The 26,360-nt window shown below is 42.2% G+C and overlaps 1 protein-coding gene across 1 annotated transcript in view; it reads left to right on the top strand.

The window, feature by feature from the left end:
* The window catches only part of LOC135198807 (acylglycerol kinase, mitochondrial-like), a 120,386-nt gene that overhangs the window by 45,049 nt on the left and 48,977 nt on the right, over nt 1–26,360 (top strand). The window contains exon 3 of the mRNA XM_064226764.1: nt 24,887–25,055. Coding sequence (XP_064082834.1) covers nt 24,887–25,055 — 169 coding nt within the window. The remainder of the gene's footprint in view (nt 1–24,886; nt 25,056–26,360) is intronic.

Raw genomic sequence — 26,360 nt, 5'->3', positions numbered from 1 at the left:
TTGCAAAAGCTTTTGATAAAGTAGACCATAATATATTAGCGAAGAAAATTAGAAAACACAATATCGTGGATAAAGTAGGAAGATGGTTAAAAGAATTTTTACACAACAGAAAACAGATAGTTATTGCAAACGACGAGAAATCGTGGATGAAGCCGGAAGTAATATCCGGTGTGCCGCAAGGTACGGTGTTAGCTGCAATACTGTTTGTTATTATGATTGAAGACATAGACAATAATGTTAAGGATTCGGTAGTGAGTAGTTTCGCAGATGACACAAGAATAAGTAGAGAAATTACTTGTGATGAAGATAGGAACGCTCTACAAAGAGACCTTAACAAAGTATATGATTGGGCAGAGGTAAATAGGATGGTATTTAACTCTGATAAATTTGAATCAATAAAATTATGGAGACAGAGAAAGAAAGCTATATGCATATAAGGGACCTAATAATGAGACCATCACAAATAAGGAAGCAGTTAAAGACCTTGGTGTGATGATGAATAGGAACATGTTATGCAATGATCAAATAGCAACTCTGTTGGCAAAATGTAAAGCGAAAAATGGGGAAATGTTGTTACGGCACTTCAAAACCCCCCAAGAAAAGCTGAAACACATGATTATTGCTTTATAAAACATATGTTCGTAGTCCACTTGAATATTGCAATATGATATGGTACCCACACTATCAAAAGGATATTGCACAAATAGAGAGTGTGCAAAGGTCCTTTACAGCTAGAATAGAAGAAGTTATGGACCTAGACTACTGGGAAAGACTACAATTCTTAAAATTATATAGTCTGGAAAGGAGAAGAGAACGCTACATGATAATTCAGGCATGGAAACAGATAGAAGGAATAGCAGAAAATATCATGGAACTAAAAATATCAGAAAGAGCAAGCAGAGGTAGATTAATAGTGCCCAAAAATATACCAGGAAAAATAAGGAAAGCACACAGGACATTAATCCACTACGCACCAGCATCGATAATGCAGCGTCTATTCAATGCGTTGCCAGCTCATCTGAGGAATATATCAGGAGTGAGCGTAGATGAGTTTAAGAATAAGCTCGACAAATATCTAAACTGCATCCCAGACCATCCAAGATTGGAAGATGCAAAATATACCGGAAGATGTACTAGCAACTCTCTGGTAGACATTAGAGGTGCCTCACACTGAGGGACCTGGGGCAACCCGAACAAGATGTAAGGTCTGTAAGGTAAGGCGAAGAAGCTGTCCTCCTCCGATACCTCTGTGACCGAAATTGCTGATTTTCTTTTGTTTTTACGAGAAGAATCTCATTTGGCAGTGTCAACCATTAAAGGTTATAAGAGCATGTTATCAGCTGTGTTCAGGAATAGGGGCCTGAACATAGAGAATAACAAAGATCTGCATGATTTGCTTAGATCATTTGAAACTAAAAAATTAAGAACTTCTCTCGCCCCTAGTTGGAATCTGGATGTGGTTCTCAAATACCTTATGTCGGAGAGATTTGAACCTCCCGATAAAGCTACTTTCTGGGACTTGACTAGAAAATGCATTTTCTTAATAGCTCTCGCCACTGCGAAAAGAGTGAGTGAGCTGCAAGCACTTGACTCTAGAGTGGGTTTTAAGAAGGATTCGGCTGTATTGTCCTTTAAACCTTTATTTCTAGCAAGAAAAAATTGAAAACCCCTCGAACCACCTTGGCCTAGGAATCTTTGAAGTTAAAAGGCCTTTCTCAATTAGTTGGGAATGAAATGGAAAGAACGTTATGTCCTGTGAGAACTTTGAAATTTTACCTGCAGAAGAAGAAGCAGTTGCAGGGTTGCAATCAGAGTTTATGGTGTGCAGTTAAAGACCCTAGAAGAGCTATGTCAAAGAATGCCTTAGCATTTTTTGTTAGGAACATCATAACGGAAGCCCACATGAGCTGTGATAGTGAGGCATATAAGGCCTTAAGGGTAAAAGCACACGAAGTACGTGCAGTCGCTACATCATTGTCGTTCAACAAGAACATGTCAATGAAGAACATCTTAGCGGCCACGTATTGGAGATGTAACTCAGTGTTCGCCTCACATTACTTGAAAGATGTGAGAGTGACATATGATAAATGCTTTTCTCTAGGACCTTATGTATCAGCGGATACAGTGCTGGGGAAAGGAGAGAAGACTGATCCTTAATATTAATTTTTGTCCTTATATTTTATATATTGTGATTTTAAAATTATTGGTGTTGAGTTTTTAGGTTGTTTGAAAGGTGTGTGGGGATAACGCCTTTCAATCATATTTACTAATCCACGGTTAGGATCGGGTGATCGGGATCAGTATTTTACTCCTTTATATGCCAAGAGGCATAGGTATATTGTCATGTAAGTGAATAAGACTCCAGTGACAATTGCCATTAGGTTCTGTTGAGTAAGTGGATAAGACCCCATTGACAGTCCTTTTCAAGAGTTCTCAGCCATAGGGCACACCCTCGCTGAAGCTTTTGAGGCGAAGCAGACTTCTCAGCACAAGCTAAGAAATCTTCTGCCTAAAACAAAAAGGTAGGAAACTAGGGTATATTAATAACTTGTATTACCTACAACATATGTTGTTTACCTATTAGGTCAGTAATTAGCTGTCTCTTGCCCTCCGCCAAAGGTGCCAATCAGCTAAGTATATATCTGACAGGGAAGTTGAATGTATGAAAATGATATTGTTATTGTACAATAAAGTTTCATACATACTTACCTGGCAGATATATACGATCGTATGGCCCACCCAACCTCCCCTCAGGAGACAGGTGGAAGAGAAAAATCTGGCTTAAAACGGTAATAGTTCCTATTCCTGCCACCCAGCGGCAGGCGGCGGGATCACCTGACCTACCTGTAGTGTGTGCCGCGAAATTTGAATTTCTGTCGGGGACGACGGAGTCTATAGCTAAGTATATATCTGCCAGGTAAGTATGTATGAAACTTTATTGTACAATAACAAATAACAATATCATTTTAATGCTGTGGGTGCATTCTAAACTATGTAAACTGCATTCTTATAGCATTTTTCATAAAAAAAACCTTCAAATATTGATTATTTTGCATTTTTGGTGTCATATTTCTTCTGCCAGGGCAGCGTTGTAGGCATTGTAACCCAGGAACATGTCGTAACCCTGGAAATTTTCTGATGAATATAATTGAAAAGCGCCTTAACCTCAGAACGTCGTAAGCCGAACCTGTCGTAACCCGTGGACTGCCTGTATTTAGAATGGCATCAAAAAAGGATAGACAAATATCTAGTTGGTGAATATGTCTGGCTGTTTAGAAAGTGCTCAGAATTTTGGGTTTGTATTTATTGGTTAAGGAATTGGATCATCTGGATTGTGGTTTGTATGTGCCAATATTGATTACAGGCAGTCCCCAGTTATTGGCTGGGGTTCCGTTCCAAGGGGAGTGCCAATAAGTGAAAACCGCCATTAACTAGAACTCGGTGATTTATGGCACCAATTTGCGCCATAAGTATCCTTATGGCGCCCCTGTTAGGTATGTTATGGCACCATAACTCAATTACAGGCAGTCCTTGGTTATTGGCGATCCGGTTTTATGGCGCTTGTCTAGTGCCATAAAATTGGCAGTTTATGATACCATAATAGGCCGAATCCCAGTTACCAGCACCATAAGGTTCAACCTTGGTACCATAACATACCTAAGGGTGCTTATAGCGCCAATAACTGGTTATCAGCGCCATCATGGCACCATAAATTGCAGAGTTTTGGTTAATGGAGGTTTTCGCTTATTGGTACACCCCCGGGAACGGAACCCCCGCTGATAACCGGGGTCTGCCTATTGGCTCATGACGCTGATAACCAAAACCCAGCCCGTTATGGTGCCATAAATTGCCTATTTTATGGTGTTAGACGATCCCAGACAAGCCTCCCAGGCGCCACCCAGAGGCGCCGGCTCCAGGATCTCCAGCTTCTTAGTGTTTGGAGATAGAATTCACCAAGAGTCTCCTCTTTGAGATTTGTCACAAGATTAGTTGTTTCCTGACAGGGATGCAAGATGTCGCACAGGCGGCCGTCGCCCGTGTCAGGATGGACTGAGATTGTGGGAAGTTTCTAGCAAGAACAAACTTCTCATGACGGAATATAGTGGTCGCATGAGCGACTTCATCTCTGTCATGGGGGTTTGTTTCGGAGAGACATTCTTTGCCAGATCAACCTTCACCTGACAGATATTCAAGATGTCGCACAGGCGAACTTAGCCCTTATCAGGATGGAACTGGTACTGCTTAAAAGCCCTTCACTTAGTGAAGAGAGGCTCTCTCCTCAGGTGACTCACTCTTCTCCCAACATTATGAACAAGAGATGGAAGATATATTAGACTCGGAAGTCAAGGAGGGTGCAGGTCTTTCAGATTACAAGACCTTAGCAGCCCGTTTATGGCGAGAGTTTGGCGAGTCTAGGGAGTCCTGTCAACTCTCCCTCTCCTAGTTCTTTTCTATTAAGAGGATTATAAATCATCCTCTTCTAGAGATATATGCAGCAAACCGGTTTCGGAATGAGAGCTTTGCAATTGTTTGGAATGGGACAAGACTTGTAGGAGCTCTCATTACTTGGTTAGAGGCTCCTTCAAGTAATAGAGGCGCATATTACGGCCTTATGTCCAAGTAATAGGAAACTGGAATGATTCTCTTAGATCCTTGCTACTCATTAGGATCTCCTTCGTCTAACACTAATTTGTCTTATTGACGAAAAGAACGAAGATAGAAAATTCCCATTCTCTCTCTGCCTCGGCGAGGAAAGAATGTAGTAGAGAATTCACCTTAAGACTACTGTATGGTCAAGTCTTATGCACATACCGAGGTTAACTACAGAATTCCTAGTACCCTTACAAAGGTTTCCTAGATTAATGCTGTTTACCACAATGTGACAGTATTATAAAGGATTCTAATACGGCAGAGCACGATATAATATAATTCTCTCATCCTTTCGAGAAACGCACACAACCTTATTAGAATCGGATATTGCTCAGGAGAAGATGGATGAGTCTGATGGGAAACATTCTCTTCGTGGCAGAAGTTGTTTCCCTGAATGGACTATACTACGTCTATAAAAGTTTTTTCCTACTAAGAACGGAATTAACATGTGAAAGGATGCCGGGTACCATAAAGGCACAGATGTTCTGGCACATAACCTAAAAAGAGTTAGAAGCGCCAGCCTGGCGCAATGCGCCAGAAGCACCATCCAAGATAATTTCTCGTTTTAGCGAGCTATTAACCTAAGAGTCCAGTAGCCTCTCGGACAGCAGGCTCGGTAACGGCAAGATTCGTTCCTGATTTCGTTACCCGTCTAATCGGAAAGGGGTCGCTTACAAGGATCAATGAAATGATTTATTTTAATCACTTAGGCCAATTCCACGACTCTCATATCGCAAGGAGCATCGAGAATCTCTTTTTTCGCCCCTGTTCGCGTTAACAAAAGAGAACCTATTTGGAAAACAGACACGGAACGTAACGATCCTTAAGAGGTTTGATGCAAGATTTTGCACGTCCGTGAGAAACTTCTCGATCGACAATAATAGCTGTTAACGTAGGTCTAACATTTATTGGAAAGAGTTCTGAGAACCTGCGGAAAGTCTTCTTCATAGATCTCTTCGCAAGGTAGAAGACGAACAGGCTTCCTATAGACTGCTTCCTTTTCCTCGAACCAAGAGAGGTAGCAATATATGCCATCTTTAATTTAAAAAGGGGAATAAACTTTAGTCTTTTTTTCCCCTAGTTATAAATTCTTAACAGATATTAAGATAAATGGGCATCAAAGGAAGAGAGGATGAATGCCTCATTTTGGCCTTAGAGAGGTTGGATTCACAGAGGTCACGTTCTTCTCTCAGCATGTTTCGGAAGGCTTTTCCAAGAGAGTCTGGATATTCTATCTGAATCTATTATAAATAGACCTGAAAAACCTCTCCACTCTGAGTCTGTCTGCGTGCAGACTGACCAGAAGTAAACATGAATGAGAGGATTTTTCAAGGTAAAGGACGACAGTCATGCAAAAGGCATAGAATTGCTGCAGATCATGCTAGATGGAATGGAGAAACTGTCCTCTTCCGATACCTCTGTGAACCACATAGTGGTCTTTCTTCCCTTTCAGGGGGAAGAATCACCTTTGTATTTTTCTGCTATCAATGAATGCAGTAAAAGGCTATACTCTGTCTCTACAAGGAGAATTAGAGATAGCAGAGAATTAAGATCTTCGGGATCTTATACGATACCCCTATACGACAAGAGTAGGATATCATGTACATTGAATGGGATCCTATTTTGGGCCTCAGATTCCGTGTTCCATCAAGATGGAACTGCTCCTCATCAAACTTCTTTGAGAAATTTTTATGAGGGAATTCTTTGTTTCTCTTGGTCCTAAACGACCAAGAAGACAAGTGAATTTTTGTGCATTGGAATCTCGAATCAGATTCTATGGAGAATCGGCAATGGGTTCTTGCCAGCGTAGTATGTCTGGCAAAAGAACTAAAACCCTCTATTCCTGACTCAACGCTTTCAGATAGAGGTTTCGTTGTCCTGGCAGGGTACTTACGTTTTCATCTACACAAGAAGAAATGGTTTATGCGTTTGCCTAAAGAGTCTTTGAAATGCGATGAGGGCTCGAAATGCTTCCCAGAAAGTGTTCAGAGGGATACTATAAAGAGCTAGAAATCAGGAGTCCTCCCAATTTCAGCTCGGAGTCTCCTTCAACTTCCAGGCTCCTTACCTTCCTTCAGGCAAGGATAGGGAAGATTCTGCAACGAGAAACGTCATCAACATGTAAGAAGAGATCTCGTTAGCAACGGAAGTATTCAAGAAGGATCCTCCTCGGAGTAAGACTCTTATCTCTTGTACTGTTAGATTTCCTATCGTCTACTGGATGTAGCTGACTACAATCACCTCCCCTTGCCGGAGAGGCCAAAAGCTCAAAATGGAAGAAATTCTTCTACCCTTCTCCAGTCTCCTGATAAACTATTGTGGATGTTCAGGACTTTCAGACAATGTAGCGCCAACCAGGCACCAAATGCCAAAGCAGGCGTAAAAAATGCCAGAGGCAGACAGTCCCAAGAAACACTGTCATTGTCTGATGAGGAGAAAGAACTGGCCTCCAACCTGGCGCAGATGCGCTAGAGGCGAATAATTCAGACAGATAAGAGTGTCCAATGTGGACATCGCCAGACATCCTCGAGTGACTAACAAGCTCGAAGCTCCAGCAAAGTGGGGAGGAGCCAGCCAGGCGCCAGGCTCTAGGCTTCATCCAGAAGAGATCCATTTCAAAGGAAGCCCTGGTCTTCTTTGAAACAAGTGTGATCGCTAAAGCACTTCATAAGTAACTTGATGATTCCGTCAAACAACTGAGAAATAAAAGCGCTTGAAGTGCGAGCTTTTATGAATTCTTGTTCGTTCCATAACAATATGTCGTGAAGGACATATTAGCTGTAACTTACGGGAGATGCAACTCTGTGTTGACTTCCATTTGCACGAAGGAGGTCAAGTTAACCTGAGAGATCCTTCTCTCTTGGTTATATGTGTCTACGGATACGTTGCTGGGATAGGGAGCCGACACTGATCCTTAACCCTTTACTGCCGACTGGACGTATTTTACGTCAACATTTTTTGTCTCGTGTGCCGACTGGACATATTTTACGTCGACTTACAAAAGTTTTTTTTTTAAATTCGCGGAAAAATACTTTTAGGCCTACCAGACAAAAACTCTTGAATCACGCGCCTTGGGGGATGCTGCGAGTTCACGGATCAAGGTGTTGTTTTGTTTACAATCGTTACGCAGGCGCGCAAGCGCGAATTTCTTCCTTGCCGCACTAAAAAGTATCTGACACATCTCTGAAATTATTTCGTCACTTTGACATAATTTTTGTACCATTTTAAATTAGCCGTTACATGAAGTATTATATATGAAAATGTGCGCATTTTTATGTAGAATACAACAAAAAAATACTCATGATTATAGCTTTTATCAGTTTTGAGATATTTTCATATAAATAACGATAAGTGCCAAAATTTCAACCTTCGGTCAACTTTGACTCTACCGAAATGGTCAAAAAACGCAATTGTAAGCTAAAACTCTTATATTTTAGTAATATTCAATCATTTACCTTAATTTTGCAACTAATTGGAAGTCTCTAGCACAATATTTCGATTTATGGTGAATTTATAAAAAAACTTTTTCCTTACGTCCGCGCGGTAACTCTTCCGAAAAAAATCATACATGCGATTGTGGTAATGTTTGCACCATTTTAAATTAGCCGTTGCATAAAGTTTTATATATGTAAATGTGCGCAATTTAATGCACAATACAACTAAAAACAACCCATTGTTGTAGCTTTTATCAATTTTGAAATATTTTCATATAAAAAATGATGTGACAAATTTTTAACCTTCGGTCAACTTTGACTCTACCGAAATGGTTGAAAAACGCAATTGTAAGCTAAAACGCTTATATTCTAGTAATATTCAAGCATTTACCTTCATTTTGCAACAATTTGGAAGTCTCTAGCACAATATTTCGATTTATGGTGAATTTATGAAAAAAATAACATTTTCTTTACGTCCGCGCGGTAACTCTTCCGATAAAATCATACGTGCGATTGTGGTAATGTTTGCACCATTTTAAATTAGCTGTTACATAAAGTTTTATATATGAAAATGTGCGCAATTTCATGTAGAATACAACAAAAATAATTGAAGGTTGTAGCTTTTCTCATTTTTGAAATATTTGCATATAAATCACGATAAATAGAAAAAAAACCATGTTCGGTCAATTTTGACTCTACCGAAATGGTTGAAAAATGCAATTGTAAGCTAAAACTCTTACAGTCTAGTAATATTCAGTCATTTATCTTCATCTTGAAATAAATTTGAAGTCTCTAGCACAATATTTAGATTTATGGTGAATTAAAAAAAAAAAACTTTCCTTCCCTCCGCACGCGGATTCTCCGCCACAAATCTCCGAAATCCGTACGTCTCATTTCCGGAATATTTGCTCCGTTTCATATTAGGCATTTCATAGAGTTTTATATATGAAAATGTGTGCAATTTCATGTAGAATAAAACTAAAAATATTTGAAGGTTGTTGCTTTTCTTATTTCCGAAATAATTGCATATAAAAAAATATATATATAAAAAAAATTCTACATTCGGTCAACTTTAACTCGTCAGATATGGTCAAAAACTGCATTTGTAAGCTAATATTCTTATAGTATAGTAATATTCAATCATTTGTCTTCATTTTGAAAGAAATTGAAAGTCTCTAGGACAATATTTAGATTTATGGTGAATTTTTGAAAAAAATATTTGTTTACGTTCGCGCGTTACGAATTCATGCTTCATTTTGTGATAATATTTTCTCTGTGTTGCTTTTATCGTTTTACAATGTTTTATATACCAAAATGATTGCAATTTAGTGTACATTACAACAACAAAAAAAGTAACTTGTTACCTTTAACCGTTTCGCGCACAGCGCGATTTGAATACAATTATATATGAAATTTCGTTTTTGCGCTATCATATATCGCATTATTTATATATGATAATGATAATTTTTTTCATTTCTGATGGTTGCATACTAAACTTCAGCTAATGACAAAAAAAGGAGCCAAAAATGGATAAAAAAAGGAGCCAAAAATGAACTCTTAATCTTGAAAACTAAGCGCGCTGTGATTTTTTGAAAAAAATATTTTTTCCGCTTCCGCGCTCACTCTGAAACACCTCCGGCACACGGGAGACATTTTTTTTTTACCGTTTCAGCGTTTAAGGGTTAACTAAGTGAGTTGATTTTTATTTAACATAGTGTTTTTTTTGTTTTTTTCTTTGGGTTGTTTGAAAAGAGTTTGGGGATAGCTCTTTTCAAACTAAGCACAAACCCTCGTGTTAGGCATAGGTGTATTGTCATGTAAGTGGATAAGACCCCATTGACAAATGACCATCAGATTCTGTCGAGTAAGTGGATAAGACCCCATTGACAGATCTACAAGAACTCTTAGCCATAGGTCACATCCTCGCTGAGGCTCTTGAGACGAAGCAGACTACTAGCAATAGCTAGGAAGTCGACCCTTCGTCTAAACACATAGGAACCAAGGTTTTATTTATTTATTACCTACAACGTATGTTGTTTACCTGTCTAATCAGTAAATAGCTGTCTCTTACCCACCACGGATGGGTGCTAATCAGCTAAGTATGTATATATCTGACAGGGAAGTTGAATGTATAAAAATGTTATTGTCATGATACAATAAAGTTTTATACATACTTACCTGGCAGATATATACGATAAATGGCCCACCCAGCCTCCCCGCAGGAGACAGGTGGAAGAGAAAATCTGGTTATAGAAGGTAATGGTTCCTATTCCTGCCACCCAGCGGCGGGACGGTAGATCACCTGACCTACCTACCTGTAGCGTGTGCCGCGAAATTCGAATTTCTGTCGGGGACGACGGAGTCTGTTAGTGTTTCTGCATATAACGTAAGATATGCAGCTAAATAAAAGATTAATTTTGTATATGTATATTCGTTATACAATCTGTGCGCATGTATCACGTGGTACGTCACGTGACATGCCATGACGTCATCACAAAGAATGTAGGCCGTGAATGATTGGACCTGCGGCAGTCTTCTAGGAACAGCGAGTTAGTAACATTCAGTTGGATAGATTTTTGCGTTTAACACTGGTAGCAGAGCGTCAAGCAAGTGGCCACCTAAGTTCAGTGATGAAAGCGCATATGAAAGCTGGAAGAAGGACATAGACATATGGTGTGAACTGACCGAACTGCCGAAGAGCAAACAAGCACTAGCTATACACCTGTCCTTGGAAGGGCGCGCCAGAGTGGCAACCTCGGAACTGGAGACAAGAGATCTAAAAAAAGAAAATGGTGTGAAAAATATCATAGAAAAACTTGACAGTTTGTTTCTTGCTGAAAAAGGGCGTCGGCAGTTTACGGCCTTTCAAGAGTTGTATAATCTCAGAAGATCAGAGAATACGGAAATAAGGAAGTTCGTTTCTGAGTTTGAGCACACATACTTTAAGTTCAAGAAACAAGAAATGGAACTACTTGATCCCGTAATGGTGTTTATGCTTCTTGCATCATGTGGTTTAAGTGACAGTGAGCAGCAACTAGTGATGTCAGCAATCGCAGAGGTATCGTATGATAATATGAAATCTACTTTAAACAGAGTGTTTTCTGGCAACATCGGAGAAAAAGATAGTAAGGGTGTGCAGGAATTAACAAAACCAGTCACTGAGATAAAGAGTGAGCCGGTCTTCATGACTAAGGACGAGGGTGGCACTGCAGAAACACCAGAGAGTGCTCTGTATGTTAGGGGGTACCAGCGTGGAAGAGCCAGACAACGTGGTGAGGGTGGTGCAGTGAGAGGCCGTGGAGGATGGTCACATTCAGCAAGAGGACAATCACGGAGGAAACAAAACCCAATTGGTCCAGATGGCAAGGTGTCAAGGTGTGTAATATGTGATTCACGATTCCATTGGGCTCGTTACTGTCCAGATGCGTACGAAAATTCCGGAGGTTCGAAAGGCAACGAAAAAAGTGAAAAATCTTCGGAAACAAACAGTGAAAGTGTTCACTTGTCCCTGTTTGTTGGGTACACAGGAAATGGCGATAAGGAAGGAAAAAACTTAAATAAAAGCTTGTAGATGATGAACCAAGGGCTGTGCGTTATTGGACTCAGGTTGCTCAACTACGGTGTGTGGAGTTGACTGGTTGAGTAATTTTGTTTGGGGTTTAAGCAATTATGAACGAAAAAAGATTGTGGAAAATGAATCATCATCCACATTCACGTTTGCAAGTGGTAATACTGTGTCTTCCATCAAACGTGTTTGTCTTCCTTGCTCTATTGGCGGAATCAGCACTACCGTGACTACAGACGTGGTGAGTTGTAACATACCACTATTGTTGAGTAAACGCTCAATGAAGAAGGCTAAAATGATCATAAACTTTGGAACAGATCAGGTAAATGTGTGTGGGAAATTGATTGATTTGAAGACATCGTCATCGGGTCATTATTTAATGCCGGTGTCAGCTTGACTAGGAGAGTGTTGCCAAACCATAGCGCTGGCAAACACTGTGGGGAAGCGATGTAAGAATAAAAGACTGCTTTGAAACTACACAAACAGTTTGGCCATCCTACAGCTTCAAGGTTAATTAAACTTGTGAAAGATGCTGGCATTAATAATTTGGAAAAAATAAAAAGCCATTGAAAGAGATAAACATAGAGTGTGAAGTGTGTCACAAGCTAAAGAAGGCCAGACCACGTCCTGTTGTGTGCATCCCCATGGCGAGTAAGTTTAATGAAGCTATTGCAATGGATTTAAAGATTTGGGGAAAGAAATATTTGTTGGTGATCATAGACATGGCAACCAGGTACTGTGCTGCCACAGTCATTAGTGACAAGCGTGGAACAACCATTGTGAGTGAGTTATTTAAAAAGTGGATTAGTGTTTTTGGTGCACCGCAAAAAATTCTAACAGACAATGGCTGTGAATTCAATAATGATGATATGAGGGTGCTAGGAGAAACATTTAACATCAAGGTGATGACAACCTCTGCAGAGAGTCCATGGAGCAATGGAGTGTGCGAGCGACAGAATGCTGTGATTGGCGACACTGTCATGAAAATTATGGATGACAGTAAATGTAGCTTGGAAGTGGCTTTGGCATGGGCAATATCCGCAAGAAATGCGTTATCCAATCACTCAGGGTTCGCACCCAACCAGCTTGTTTTCGGTCATAATCCTGGATTACCCAGTGTGTACACGAATAAACCCACCAGCTTTAGAATTTAGTACATCAGAAATTGTGAGAGACAATTTAAATGCATTACACTTGGCTAGACAGGAGTTCATCAAATCAGAATCAAGTGAACGTTTGAGGAGAGCTTTGCGACACAACATACGTGCAAGTGATGTCAATGAACTCGAAAATGGTGATGAAGTATTTTATAAAAGAAATGACAGCCCTGAATGGCATGGCCCGGGTATCGTTATTGGCAAGGATGGGAAGCAAGTTTTTGTGCGACACGGTGGTGTTTACGTAAGAGTACACGAGTGTAGGTTAGCGCATCCTCCCGCTAACAGCCCAATAGTGAAAGATATGTGTAGCGTTGCTCCAGAGACAGTGCAAGAGGAAAGAAAACAAGCGTCGCTTTGTTACAACCATGAGTTGTGTGAGGAAGACTCTGAGGATGAAGAGTCTGTGAATAAGTCCGCAGAAGTGGAGATCGAAGAGGTGGATGTATCTGAATATGCAGAGAGTGAAAATATAGAAATAGCGACAGAAGCAGCATCAAAGGATACATCAAGGCTTTCAGTTGGTGAAAGGGTAAGAGGTATACACGTTGAAAGTGGTGAATTCAGGTCGGGTAAAATTGTCAGTCGAGCCGGTAAGCTACTGGCAAATACAAAACTGTTATAATTGAAAGTGGGACTATGATGGAAGTATCTCTTGGGCAGATTTGAGTAAAGATTTTAGTGATTTAGAGATTGTTGATGACAACACTGAGATGATGGTTCTATTTAATTCGGATCAAGTCTTGAGTGCCAAGAAAACAGAAATTCAGAACTGGAAGGATAATGTCGTCTATGAAGAGGTGAATGATGTTGGACAAGATGCACTATCAGTTCGATGGGTTATTACTGAAAAATTAAAAGGGGGAAAACCAGTGGTGAAAGCTCGTTTAGTTGCGAGAGGTTTTGAAGAAGACAGCACAGATTTGAAAAAAGATTCTCCTACGTGCTCCAAGGAGGCGGTGCGTTTAGTTTTGTCACTGGCCGCTACACGTCACTGGGACTGCCACACAATGGATATAAAAGCAGCATACCTGCAGGGGGACAAGATTGAAAGAATTGTACACCTGCGTCCTCCACCAGAGTTTGATGAAGGTAAGCTGTGGAGGTTAAAGAAGACTGTTTACGGCTTGTGTGATGCCACTCGACAGTGGTATTTGAGTGTTAAAAATCTGCTGCTAAATCTGGGAGCTAAAGTGTGTACACTTGATCCGGCGCTGTTTTGGTTACGTGACGGCAAAGCTGAAGGAGTGGTGTGCATTCATGTCGATGATTTTTTGTGGGCAGGAACACCAGAGTTTAAGCGACAAGTGATTGATCAGTTGAGAGAGACATTCACCATAGGGAGCTCAGAGACTAAGGCCTTCAAGTACGTTGGAATAAATGTTGTATCAAACAAGAATGGCAGCATAGCTCTTGACCAGTTTCAGTATGCAATGACCTTGAAACCAATACCTGTGAGTAGACAACGGGCTGCGGTGAAGTCTGCAGAGCTGTCTGACTCGGAGAAATCAGAGTATAGAGCTATGATTGGACAGTTAAGCTGGATTGCTACTCACACCAGACCTGACATTTCATTTGACGTGTGTGAGTTAAGTGGGTTACGTTGCAATGCAACAGTGTCAGATTTAATGCGGCTCAACAAAGTCATAGAGAGAGTAAAGACTGATAATGTTAAATTGTATATGCCAAGGATGAGGAATCTTGAAGAGTGTCACCTCGAGTGTTTTTCCGATGCCTCGTTTGCCAACTTAAAAAGGAAATGGATCACAAGGAGGATTCGTGATTTTCTTACGGGATAATGATATGGAGAGATGTCCAGTATTCTGGCAAACAAGAAAAATTAGAAGAGTGGTCAAGTCCACCCTATCAGCTGAAACAATGGCGCTTTTGGAATGTGCAGAGACTGCAGTATACCTGGCTAGAATTCTGTGCGAAATTTCTGGATGTAGGTGCATGAAAATAAAATGTTTCGTTGACAATAAAAGCCTCGTTGACGCTCTTCATTCCTACAAGAATGTGGAAGATAAGAGATTGAGAATTGACATAGCTGTTTTGCGAGACATGCTAGAACGTGGTGAAATTACGGAAGTGGTCTGGGTAGATACATCACAGCAACTTGCTGATTGTCTGACAAAGAGAGGGGCGTCGACCGAGCGGCTACGTGCTGCGGTCAGCAGAGAATGAATGGAGACGACAGCAGTTAAAACTCTCCTTCCAAGACAAAGAAAGAAGGGGGAGAGTGTTAGTGTTTCTGCATATAACGTAAGATATGCAGCTAAATAAAAGATTAATTTTGTATATGTATATTCGTTATACAATCTGTGCGCATGTATCACGTGGTACGTCACGTGACATGCCATGACGTCATCACAAAGAATGTAGGCCGTGAATGATTGGACCTGCGGCAGTCTTCTAGGAACAGCGAGTTAGTAACATTCAGTTGGATAGATTTTTGCGTTTAACAGAGTCTATAGCTTAGTATATATCTGCCAGGTAAGTATGTATAAAACTTTATTGTATCATGACAATAACATTTTTTCTCTTGTGAATGTTGTCCTTCTACACCCAAAATGTCAGATCAGGGTAGTAGGTTAGATTTAATGCAATTAGATATGGACTTGGTTAAATCTAGAATTGAATTTTGTATAAAAATTTGAGACTTTTGCATTGAATGTGAGTAGTGCATTGCCCGGGAGAGTGTGCCCTCATTCCTTTGGCCATTCTGAGGATGCAGCTGTGTTTGTCACCTCAGCACCCCAGCTGACAGGCCTGGTAGTCAAAGGGTTTCACCAGCGAGGACCAACTTTCCAGGATGTACATGCATTTCATGTTCTTTCTTTGATATTTTTTTTTTATGTTCAGTTGGCTGACCTAAATTTTGCCTGGTCAGGGGAAGGGAATTAGGTTACCAAATATTTTGCCTGGATTAGATGGGTTAGCTGAAGTAAGTACCAAGGTTCCCACTGTTTCAGCACATGCCAATGGGTAATAAGTTTACATTTATCTGATACAATTTTGTAACTGCTTGAAAATAAAGTTGACATCACAACCTTACTTTACGAACAGAAGAATAGATCTTTGATTATGTGGACTAGCATCTAAACTTGAATTCCATCTGATATAGGGAATTGATTATGATTACTGAAATGTAGTAAAGACATTTACTCTACATTTCTGAACTGTATAAAAAGAGGCTACAGTATGCTACAGTATATGTACTGTAATCCATTTTATTTTTGAAATACCGTACTAGCTTTATGGAGCATTGGTGATTATCTATGTTTGGATATCTTTAATGACTGTATATATTACAAATTATCATGGATTATAGAATTTTTTGGTTGCTTACTAATGGATGACACATAGTATCCTGTTCCTGAGTGCTATGTTAAATAATGGATATGATTTTCAAAGAAGCAGAAGAAAGGAAAGGACTCCACAGCTTTGTGGTAGAGGATGAGGATCTGCTATTTTATTGAGGTGTACATTCCAAGAAATGTCAGATGTTAAAAAGCTTTATTACATTAATTCTTGGATTTACTTTTAAAGTTTTTTCAAGTTTGCTTAAAAAGTATATTTCTGGGCTCAGCTCGTGTCGGCCTATGAAAGTATCCTTAATATCATTCTTTCTAGGTAAAATTAGCCTAAAATTACCAGAGAAAAACAAAATTAAGAAAATGTCAGTAAAACTGACTCGCTCACTCTTAAAAAGAAGTGTCGGTATGATATAGGGGCGAGTGTGGAACACTACCACGAGACAAACACCAATTAGAACTTCCCTATCAGAATCCCCCCAAGAGAGAGCCGATACCAACGGGCGATGCAGCCTCTACTACTACTACTAGAGGACGCCACGGACAGCAGCGCCCCTAGCGGTCATCCTTATTTTTTTAGCACCAGCGACAAGTCGCCATTTTCTTGTGCTTGTGCTTTTCTTGCGATTTATCCGCATCTTCATCATGGAACGCTCTGCAATTGCCACGGCTAAGTTAAGTAACTCATAAGTAACATTTTACCGTATTTTTTGTCTTCCGGGTACCTAGTATTTTCCTTTTTTATAGGTCATATACGGTTCCCCGGTTGTCTCGTGGCGGCCATGCCGCCTCGTAAGAATTCCCGGTCCTCCATACTGGGACTTCTTATGCTTATGGGCTTACTTTATCACATTCATTGTTTACATCGAGTTTTAGCTAGTTCAGCCCTCCTACCATTCTCTTAGCTTGGTATTTAGGGCTTTTATTTATTTCGGCCCAGCATCCCGGCTCTTGCTCTTACATCGGCTATCGCTGGCTCCGAGTAGGCTCCTGTTTCTCGGAACAGTCTGCCTCCTCCTGGGCTTCTTTCTACTACTAAAAGTCTCTTCCTCCTTTCGATGTATTTTTATTATTTAGGGTGTTAGGCTAGCCTAGGTGCTTGTTCCACATATTGGTACAGCTTGGTTCACGTGGCCCTACCACGGTTGTGTTGCTCGCGGCCTAGGCCACTTGCGGTCACGTGTCCTATAGCACCTTACCCTGCCCCTTCCCTCCCTCTCTGATGTAGGGAGGGGCTGGGGGACCCCTTGGTTGTTATAACAACCTCATCGCCTTCTCTCACCCTCTCGGAGGTGACCGGGGGGTCCCCCCCAGCAGGGGGTATAGGGCGACCACTATGAGGTACCGGGTCTCCATGCGGGTAGTTGGTGAGGCGGGGAGGAGTAGGCCATCCCTCCCCCCTTTTCTCGCTCCCGCCGTGTTTCGCCGGGACCTTCCTCCCCCCCTCCCCATTGCTCAGCCACCTCCCTCCAGATACGTAAGGAGCCTTCCGTCGCAGCCGGGGCCCCTTTGGTTATAGGATATTGGCTCCGCTAGCGGGCAGGGTGGGCGCTATGAGTGGTCGGTTGCTTGCTACTATATCCTTATATCTCTCCCCCGCTACCGGAAGGGAGCTTACCCTTACCTACGCACTCTCTAGTAGGACGGTGGAGAGAAGTTGTTTTAATTTTGTTATTTTAAGGATATATACCCTAATTATAAGATATTTTACAATGATTGTGTGTTATTATAATAATTTTTATCAACCATCCCCGCCATTGTCCGTCGTGGTTTCCATTACCACCACTCCTAGTTGGTTGATTCTTGTGCCTCCGCCATTGGCGGAGCCATAGCCTATCTTCCACCTGGTTACCACACGTATTTTAGCGGGGGCTCTGGTTTTATCTAACTTTATCGCTCCGGCACCAACGGAGCATATTGTTAGGCTGTAAGTGTTTACTCTGTACTCATGTACTTTTTCACTTACAGGCTACCAACTGCCAGGTCCCAGCCTGTAATGCGACGCTCTACGACCCCTGTGGACATGACGAGTGCAGGTCTCACGCCCCGTGTGCCACGTCGTACAATGAGACGATCGTCTGGCACCCCGAAGCCTGCGCTATATGCTACGACCTGGTCGGTCAGCTGGGAGATGGGGTTATGTCCATTATAGGCTTACTTATGATTTTACTAACAACTTCTAGTCGTAAGTTTGTTAACCCTGTCCACAATTGGTAGCTAATCTCACCTTTCTTTCAGGCTAGCGGTGTGAGGGAAGTCGCCCTCGCCACCCTGAAAGCGTGGGTGGGCGGCTTTGGGAAAAACGCCGCCAAGGGCCAGCCCTACATCTTAGATAGGAAGCTGGCCATCCAGATCTTCCCCGCGGGCAAGTCGACGGGCTACGTCGACCCCTTGTCCGCTGCCCCATTGATAGCCTCCATCCAGCAAGACCTCCAGCAATCGTTTGGGGTCGTAGCATCCCAGGAGTCGGTTCCGGACGTCGCTGCCCTGGACCTGAACCTTGAGCCAATGGCGGTAGTTAGCGAGGATTTGTTGGTTGAGGTAGGTTTGTCGGGCGCCCAAGGTCTTTCCTTGGGCGCTCCTGGATCTTCTCCTGTCCCTTCTTCTTCCGCCTCTTTCCAAGGCTTTGCGGGATCCGAGATCCCTAGCCGCCCTCCGCTCTCTCTGTACCTCCTAAGGAGAAGGGAAAGAGAGAACCGAAGACCTTGTCTAAGTCGACTTCTAGGAAGTCGTCTTCGTCTTCTTCGGCCAGGAAGTCGTCGACTTCATACGCCGATGCGGTGAAGGCTAAGCCGAGCTCTTCCCAGTCGAAGAGCTCCAGAAGCAAGGCTTCGAAGGAGAAGGCTCGCGCTACCACCGAGTCACTGCTCTCCCGCCTCCGCTGCCTCCTCTCCGGCTATGCCGGCAGTGGGGTGGCAAGCACCAGCACCTGCGTTCCCTCTGCTGTCTCACCAGGGATGATGGAACAGGTAGGGGTGCTGGTAGGTTCCCAAATTTCAGCATTGGGAACACGTTTTGAGCAGATGTTCGCGCAATTATCGAACAGTCTGTCTCAAACTGGACAGTCTATCCAGGACCTCTCTAATAGAATGAGAGAGAATGAGGACCGAGTGGCTGGGCTAACTCAGGCTCCTCCCCCAGTCTCCCCTGCATCTAGCACGGGGATTCTCCAACTTCCGCCTTACGACTCCTTGCCAGCTTTCTCTATGGAGAATCCATGGAGAGTAGCGGCCTACGCTCCTTTTAAGGACGGGATGATTTCGATCCCGGAGTTTGGTACTCGAAGGATTGAGGACTTCGAGTTCTATACCCTCCGGGTCTGACGCAGCCTTTCATGGGGTATGCTAGGCTGACGCCAACGGCTCTCACGAGAGAGGACAAGATCTCGAAGGAGTCAGTTCTCTACAGTAGAGATCACGCCCAGCTGGGAGAATGGGGTTCACTGGCCTTGAGGGACTGGGAGTGTACTAACACTAAACTCCAGGCCTACAAGAGTCCCTTCACTATTTTCGCGACGGAAGAGGAGGTCTCTCTTCCGTTCGCCACGAAATTGGTGGAGAAGGCTCTTCAGGCAGTCCTCAAGGATGAGCCCATTCCACAGTTGAGGGAGTCGGAGTCTACTTCTCCACTCTTCCCCGCCTTCGGAGTTGTGGGAAAACCTGCCAGCTACATTCACGCTGGGTAAACTCAAGCCGGACTGCGCCATGGACCAGTTCGGTGAGAAAATTACCTAGGCTGCCGGATTCCCTAATCCAGGCAGAGTTCGATGCGCGAACTAGGTTTGGCAGGTCCCTCAACTCTCTCATCGTTACGGAAATGGCTGCTCTTTCCTACGCTACGGAACCGCTGTTCAAGATTCTGGCGAAATCTCAGTTTCAGACGGTTCTGTCAGACGCTTTTGACTTCTTCCAAGCCAGGAGGAACTGCCGGAAGCATGTCCTTCAAGAGTGCACTATCAGGCATGAGCCTAATAGACTCTTGGCTGCGAGCATGTGGGGAGCGGATCTCTTCCAGAGTCCGCAGTGAACGAAGTCCACCACGAAGCTGCTAGACTCAACCAGAGCCTTAGAGCTAGGTGGGGTATTTCCTCTAAGAGGAAAACAGGAATCCGTTCCCACTGCTGGCAAGAAACCAAAGAAGGCTGGTAAGAGGTTCCAGCCTTATAAAAAACTTCAACATCAGCAGCAGTTTGTGCAGGCAGTCCAGTTACCCAACAGGGACAACCTTTCCACATCTAAACAGACCCAACCTTTCCTCCTGGTGCCCCAGCAATCTCAACCATCTACTTCCTACGCTATCTCGCGGCCTTTAACCCTTGCTTATGAGGCTCAAGGCTACTCTCAACCGAGGGGTAGGGCGAGAGGTTACTTTCGTCAGCGTGGCGCAGGAAGGGCACGAGGAGTAGGCAGTTCAGAGGAGGGCGTGGTGGCCACCCGCCCATCAGCAATGAGGCTCCCCAGGTAGGAGGGAGGCTGTTCCTCTTCCGCCACAGGGTGGGGGGGTTCAGCAATTGGGCACAGAGCATAGTGTCCAAAGGATTAGGCTGGAGTTGGATCAAAGATCCCCCTCCAATCAAATCATTTCATCACAGGTACCGTCAAAGGAATTGATAGATTACGCGGAAGAACTCCTTCAGAAAGGAGCTATTGCGAGAGTCAAACATCTAAAATTTCAAGGGCGCTTATTCAGCGTGCCAAAGAAAGGCTCAACAAAAAGAAGGGTAATCTTAGACTTGTCAAAGCTAAACTCTTTCATTCGCTGCGACAAGTTCAAGATGCTTACCCTCTCGCAAGTAAGGACCCTACTTCCGCGTGGAGCCGTCACATGCTCCATCGATCTTACAGACGCATACTATCATATCCCTATAGCCAGGCACTTCCGCCCATTCCTAGGATTCAGGCTAGGAAATCAGTCATTCTCATTCAGAGTGATGCCCTTCGGTCTGAATGTAGCCCCCAGGGTATTCACAAAGATAGCAGAAGTGGTTGTACAACAATTGAGAGCTCAAGGAAATCATGGTAGCGGCATACCTCGACGATTGGTTGATCTGGGCACCAACAGTCGAGGAATGTCTCGAAGCTACCAAAAAGGTAGTTCACTTTCTGGAACATCTGGGGTTCCAGATAAACAAACGAAATCCAGACTTACTCCGGAATCTCATTTTCAGTGGCTAGGAATCCAATGGGATTTGTCTTCCCACAATCTATCAATTCCAGTAGCCCAAACGGAAGGAAATAGCAAAATCTGTCAGGCAATTCCTCAAATGCAAACAGACATCAAGAAGAAACAGGAGAGAATCCTAGGGTCTCTTCAGTTTGCTTCGGTAACAGATATCCTTCTGAAAGCAAGGCTGAAAGATATAAATCGAATTTGGCGGTCAAGAGCAAATCCAAATCCATAGAGACAAGTTGTCAGTAATTCCACAGACCTCCTCCGCAACCAACTACGGCCTTGGTCAAAGTAAAGAACTTTAGCCAAGAAGGTACCCCTTCAATATCCCCTCCCAGTGTAACCATTCACACGGATGCTTCCCTGTCCGGGCGGGGTGGGGGGGATACTCTCAGTTTCAAACAGGTTCAGGGGACTTGGTCAGTTCAATTTCGCCAGCTCCACATAAACGTGTTGGAAGCAATGGCAGTATTTCTACTCTAAGAGACTGCTTCCCCGAAGAGTCTCATCTAAGGCTAGTTTTGGACAGTGCAGTGGTAGTTCACTGCATCAACAGAGGAGGGTCCAATCCAAGCATGTGAACCATGTCATGATAGCCATCTTTGCATTAGCAAACAAACACAAATGGCATCTGTCTGCCACTCACCTGGCAGGAGTAAGAAATGTGGATAGCAGACAAGCCCTGTCCCGGTCAGTTCCTCTGGAATCAGAGTGGTCTCTGGACGTCGGGTCATTCCAGTGGTAAGCCGGAGAGTCCCAGGTCTCCAAGTGGATCTCTTCGCCTCACAAGCGAACCACAAGCTCCCTTGCTATGTGGCCCCCAACCTGGACCCTCTGGCTTATGCCACGGACGCCCTGTCGTTAGAGATTGGAATCAGTGGAGGAGGATTTATATTTTTCCTCCAGTGAATCTTCTCTTGAAAGTCCTAGACAAACTAAGGTCTTTCAAAGGGATAGTAGCTCTGATTGCACCGGATTGGCCCAAGAGCAACTGGTATCCTCTTCTTTTGGAATTGGGTTTCCGACCTCAACGGATCCCCAATCCCGAACTGTCACAATCAGTACAAATGAGGACTGTGTTCGCTTCCTCAAGAACTCTCCAGACCCTAACTTTATGGACTTCATGAAGTTTGCGGCTAATAAAGATGCTGACATTGATCCACAGAACATTCTCTTCCAGAATCAGATAAGAGAGAGTCAACCATTAGACAATATGACTCAGCTGTTAAAAAATTAGCATCTTTCTTGAGAGAATCGAACACCACAACCATGACAGTTAATTTGGCTATATCCTTTTTCAGATCCTTGTTTGAAAAAGGTTTAGCAGCTAGCACGATTACCACTCACAAATCGGCTTTGAAGAAAATCTTTCAAGTAGGTTTTCAGATAGATTTGACTGAATCTTATTTCACATCTATCCCTAAAGCCTGTGTGCTAGACTTAGACCTTCTCAGAGGCCTACTACAGTTTCATGGTTCTTGAATGATGTCCTCCCAAACTAGCTTCAGATACTGACAACTCATCTTGTAACGTTCATTATGCTCCTGAGGAAGACATTATTCTTATTAAGCCTAGCCTCAGGAGCTAGAATTTCAGAAACTGTCGGCTCTATCCAGGGATGCGGGTCATGTGGAATTCCTCCCATCAGGAGAAGTTCTACTTGCTCCGGATCGTAGCTTTTTTAGCTAAAAATGAAGATCCTCTTGCAAGGTGGGCTCCTGGAAGGTTATCCCACTTCCACAGGATCCTTCTCTCTGCCCAGTATCAACTCTTAGAGCCTTTCTTTCTCGTACTTCTTCTAGATCCTCAGGTGCTCTCTTTATGAGAGAAAAAGGTGGTACTTTATCAGTTAAAGGCATTAGACAGCAAATCCTTTACTTCATTAAACAAGCCAACCCTGAGTCATTCCCAAAAGCACATGATATCAGGGGAGTAGCCACCTCAATTAATTATTTCCAACATATGAACTTTGAGGATCTTAGGAAGTATACTGGATGGAAATCCCCGACAGTCTTTAAACGGCATTATTTAAAGTCCTTGGAATCTTTAAAAGTTTCAGCAGTAGCAGCGGGAAACATAGTTTCCCCTGATACTGTTTAGTAGTTGTAGTATTGATCCAGGTCTCCTTTCTACCTACTTCAACAACATGCCTCAACCTATCGTCAGGCTACTCAACATCATAGCCTTAGCCGTTGTATCATATAGTGGATTGTCCCTTATTTTTTAGCTAGGGACAACCACTTTTGTACTGATTTGTACTTCAGTGTACCTACCCTTATTTTTATGCTAGGGTAGGACACAATATGTCTGTATATTCACCATTTTGTGTTTGTGATGAACTTCAGTCACAATGTGTTTGTATATATTTGGAATTAATTGTAATTAATGATGGATTTCAGTGTACCTACCCTTATTTTATGCTAGGGTAGGACACATGTATGTATATATTTTGTAATTATGTATTCTAATTAAGTAAATCCCAAATTTGCCTTATTTTACATGCATCTCTGTAATTTTATTTATTTACCATTAAGTACTTTGAGTTTACTAACATTCTATTATTTTACTGTTATAATAAGTTAGTTTAAGTGCTTAATTTGTATGCTGTATTTGATTTACTTATATTATATCCATCATTTTAAACTGTTTTTCATTGTTTCCTTTTCCATCTTGTCTGTTTCTCTGGTAGTCTCTTTCATAGGCCGACACGAGCTGAGCCCAGAAAAGATTTTGACGAAGGAAAAATCTATTTCTGGGTGATTGGCTCGTGTCGCCCTATGAAAACCCCCCCCCCCCTTTTTTTTATGGTTTGTTTTCCCCCCCTTGCAGGACAAGATGTATTTACTATTTTAATTAAGGATGACCGCTAGGGGCGCTGCTGTCCGTGGCGTCCTCTAGTAGTAGTAGTAGAGGCTGCATCGCCCGTTGGTATCGGCTCTCTCTTGGGGGGATTCTGATAGGGAAGTTCTAATTGGTGTTTGTCTCGTGGTAGTGTTCCACACTCGCCCCTATATCATACCGACACTACTTTTTAAGAGTGAGCGAGTCAGTTTTACTGACATTTTCTTAATTTTGTTTTTCTCTGGTAATTTTAGGCTAATTTTACCTAGAAAGAATGATATTAAGGATACTTTCATAGGGCGACACGAGCCAATCACCCAGAAATAGATTTTTCCTTCGTCAAAATCCCTTAATCATACATATGATTCAAAAGCCTTATTATATAGGCAGTCCCCGGTTATTGGCGATCCGGTTCTATGCGCTTGTATAGCGCTGAAAATCGGCAGTTTTTGGCGCCAAAATGTGCCAATTTCAATTTCTGGTTAACAGCACTGATACGTAATTAACAGAGGAGTCATTGACTGATTATTGGCACTGATACTTTCTGTAAATCGCAAATTTTCAGTTATCAAAGATTTTTGCTTATCAAGCCATTGGAGTTGAACCCCCTCCAATAATCGAGGGCTGCCTGTAATGTATTTTTGTCACTGTTTTATAGCTTTATATATTCATACCAGATAGCTAAATGTTAATGAGTCATCTCTAAAGCAATGTGAATTGTTTTATATGCTTTTACAACAATACTAATGTCCACAGCAAAGGAAAAGGACTCTATGAACGTTACTGTGCTCCACTTCTTCATTTGGCTGGTATCAAAGTTGCTACAGTAAGGACAGAGCATGAGGGGCAAGCTAAGGACTTGATGGCAATTATGGAAAACACCAGTGCTGTTGTTGTAGCTGGAGGAGATGGTACACTTTCAGAAGTAAGTGAAAATGTATGAGATAAAATATTTTGCACCATGATTCCAAATATTTTTTTAGTATTTTCTCAGATAGTCAGTTAATTGCACCAGTATTGATTAGAGCAGTTTGAATCAGTCTTGCTTGTATTCAAAGAGTGGAATTGTTTAGCACAGATGTGAATTGTTGGTTTTCATCTTGTTTCTTTTTGGGATGGAAAAGAATAGCAGTTGTCATCATACAGTAATGTGTTGTGCCTTTATGCCTCTAGTCTGGTACTAATTAATTTACTATTACAGTGGGCCCCCCTGTATTCGTGCTCTCCGGATTTACAGACTCACACATTTGCAAATTTCTCTCAGGATCATTCCCCCCCCCCGCCTCCTTATTCGTGGAAAATATGCCTATTCACTGTATTTTTATGAGAAATATCCAGAAATTCATGGTTTTTTGGTCAATTTCATCATAAAATGCACTTTTTGTGATAAAACTATTAAAAAAAACAAGTATAAACTTTTTTAGTGGGTTTTTCTCAAGTTTTAAATAACAAAATAGGCCATTTTCAGCGTTTTTTAGGAGGTTCAACTATTCGCAGATTCTAACTATTGATGGGGGGGTGTCTGGTACACATCCCCCACAAATATGGAGGGGGGGATGGACCACTGTATTACATTATTTCGAGCACCATGCATTTTTTAGTAATTCAGTTATTTCTTAGCACTTTTTACATAACTTTATCTTTTCATTTGGTTCTTATTTCAGTGAAAACCTATCTTAAAAACCTTTCATCCATCAAGTTCATCTCTTAATGTGTCATTGCAGCAGATGGAAGTGTTTTACAGATGTGTCATATACTATATACAAGAACCTATTTTTACTAAACTCGGCTCCTTAGCTTTGCTGGGACATGCCTTAAGTCTAGTAGTTGTGCCTTTTTTTAAGAATTACTTTAAGAGTACACCAAGGATATCTTTTGGCAGAAAGAAAGTGGATTTATTTAAGGAACAGGTTTATTGTTTGAAAGGCTATGGAAGAAAAAACCCTGAGTGTGATGTTAATAATTCCTCAGAGGACAGATAAGATTATAGTAAATTCACATCAACCATGCATCTGATGTCTAGTCCAGTCCCTTACAATGCACCAGATTGGCTGTTGATAAGCCAATCACAGGGCTAGAAACTCTGTCTCTCGAGAGAGTTCACATAGGTAGGATGTATTTTCCACCTCTGCTGAGGGATACATCTTTCAAAAGTATCCCTCAGGAGAGGTGAAACGTATCCTGCCTACGTGAACTCTCTTGAGAGACTGAGAGTTTTCAACCCTGTGAT

Source organism: Macrobrachium nipponense, chromosome 22 (assembly GCF_015104395.2).
Source record: "Macrobrachium nipponense isolate FS-2020 chromosome 22, ASM1510439v2, whole genome shotgun sequence".
Lineage (NCBI taxonomy): Eukaryota > Metazoa > Arthropoda > Malacostraca > Decapoda > Palaemonidae > Macrobrachium > Macrobrachium nipponense.
The sequence above is the reverse complement of the archived record's forward strand: the minus strand, read 5'-3'. Positions and strand labels throughout refer to the sequence as shown.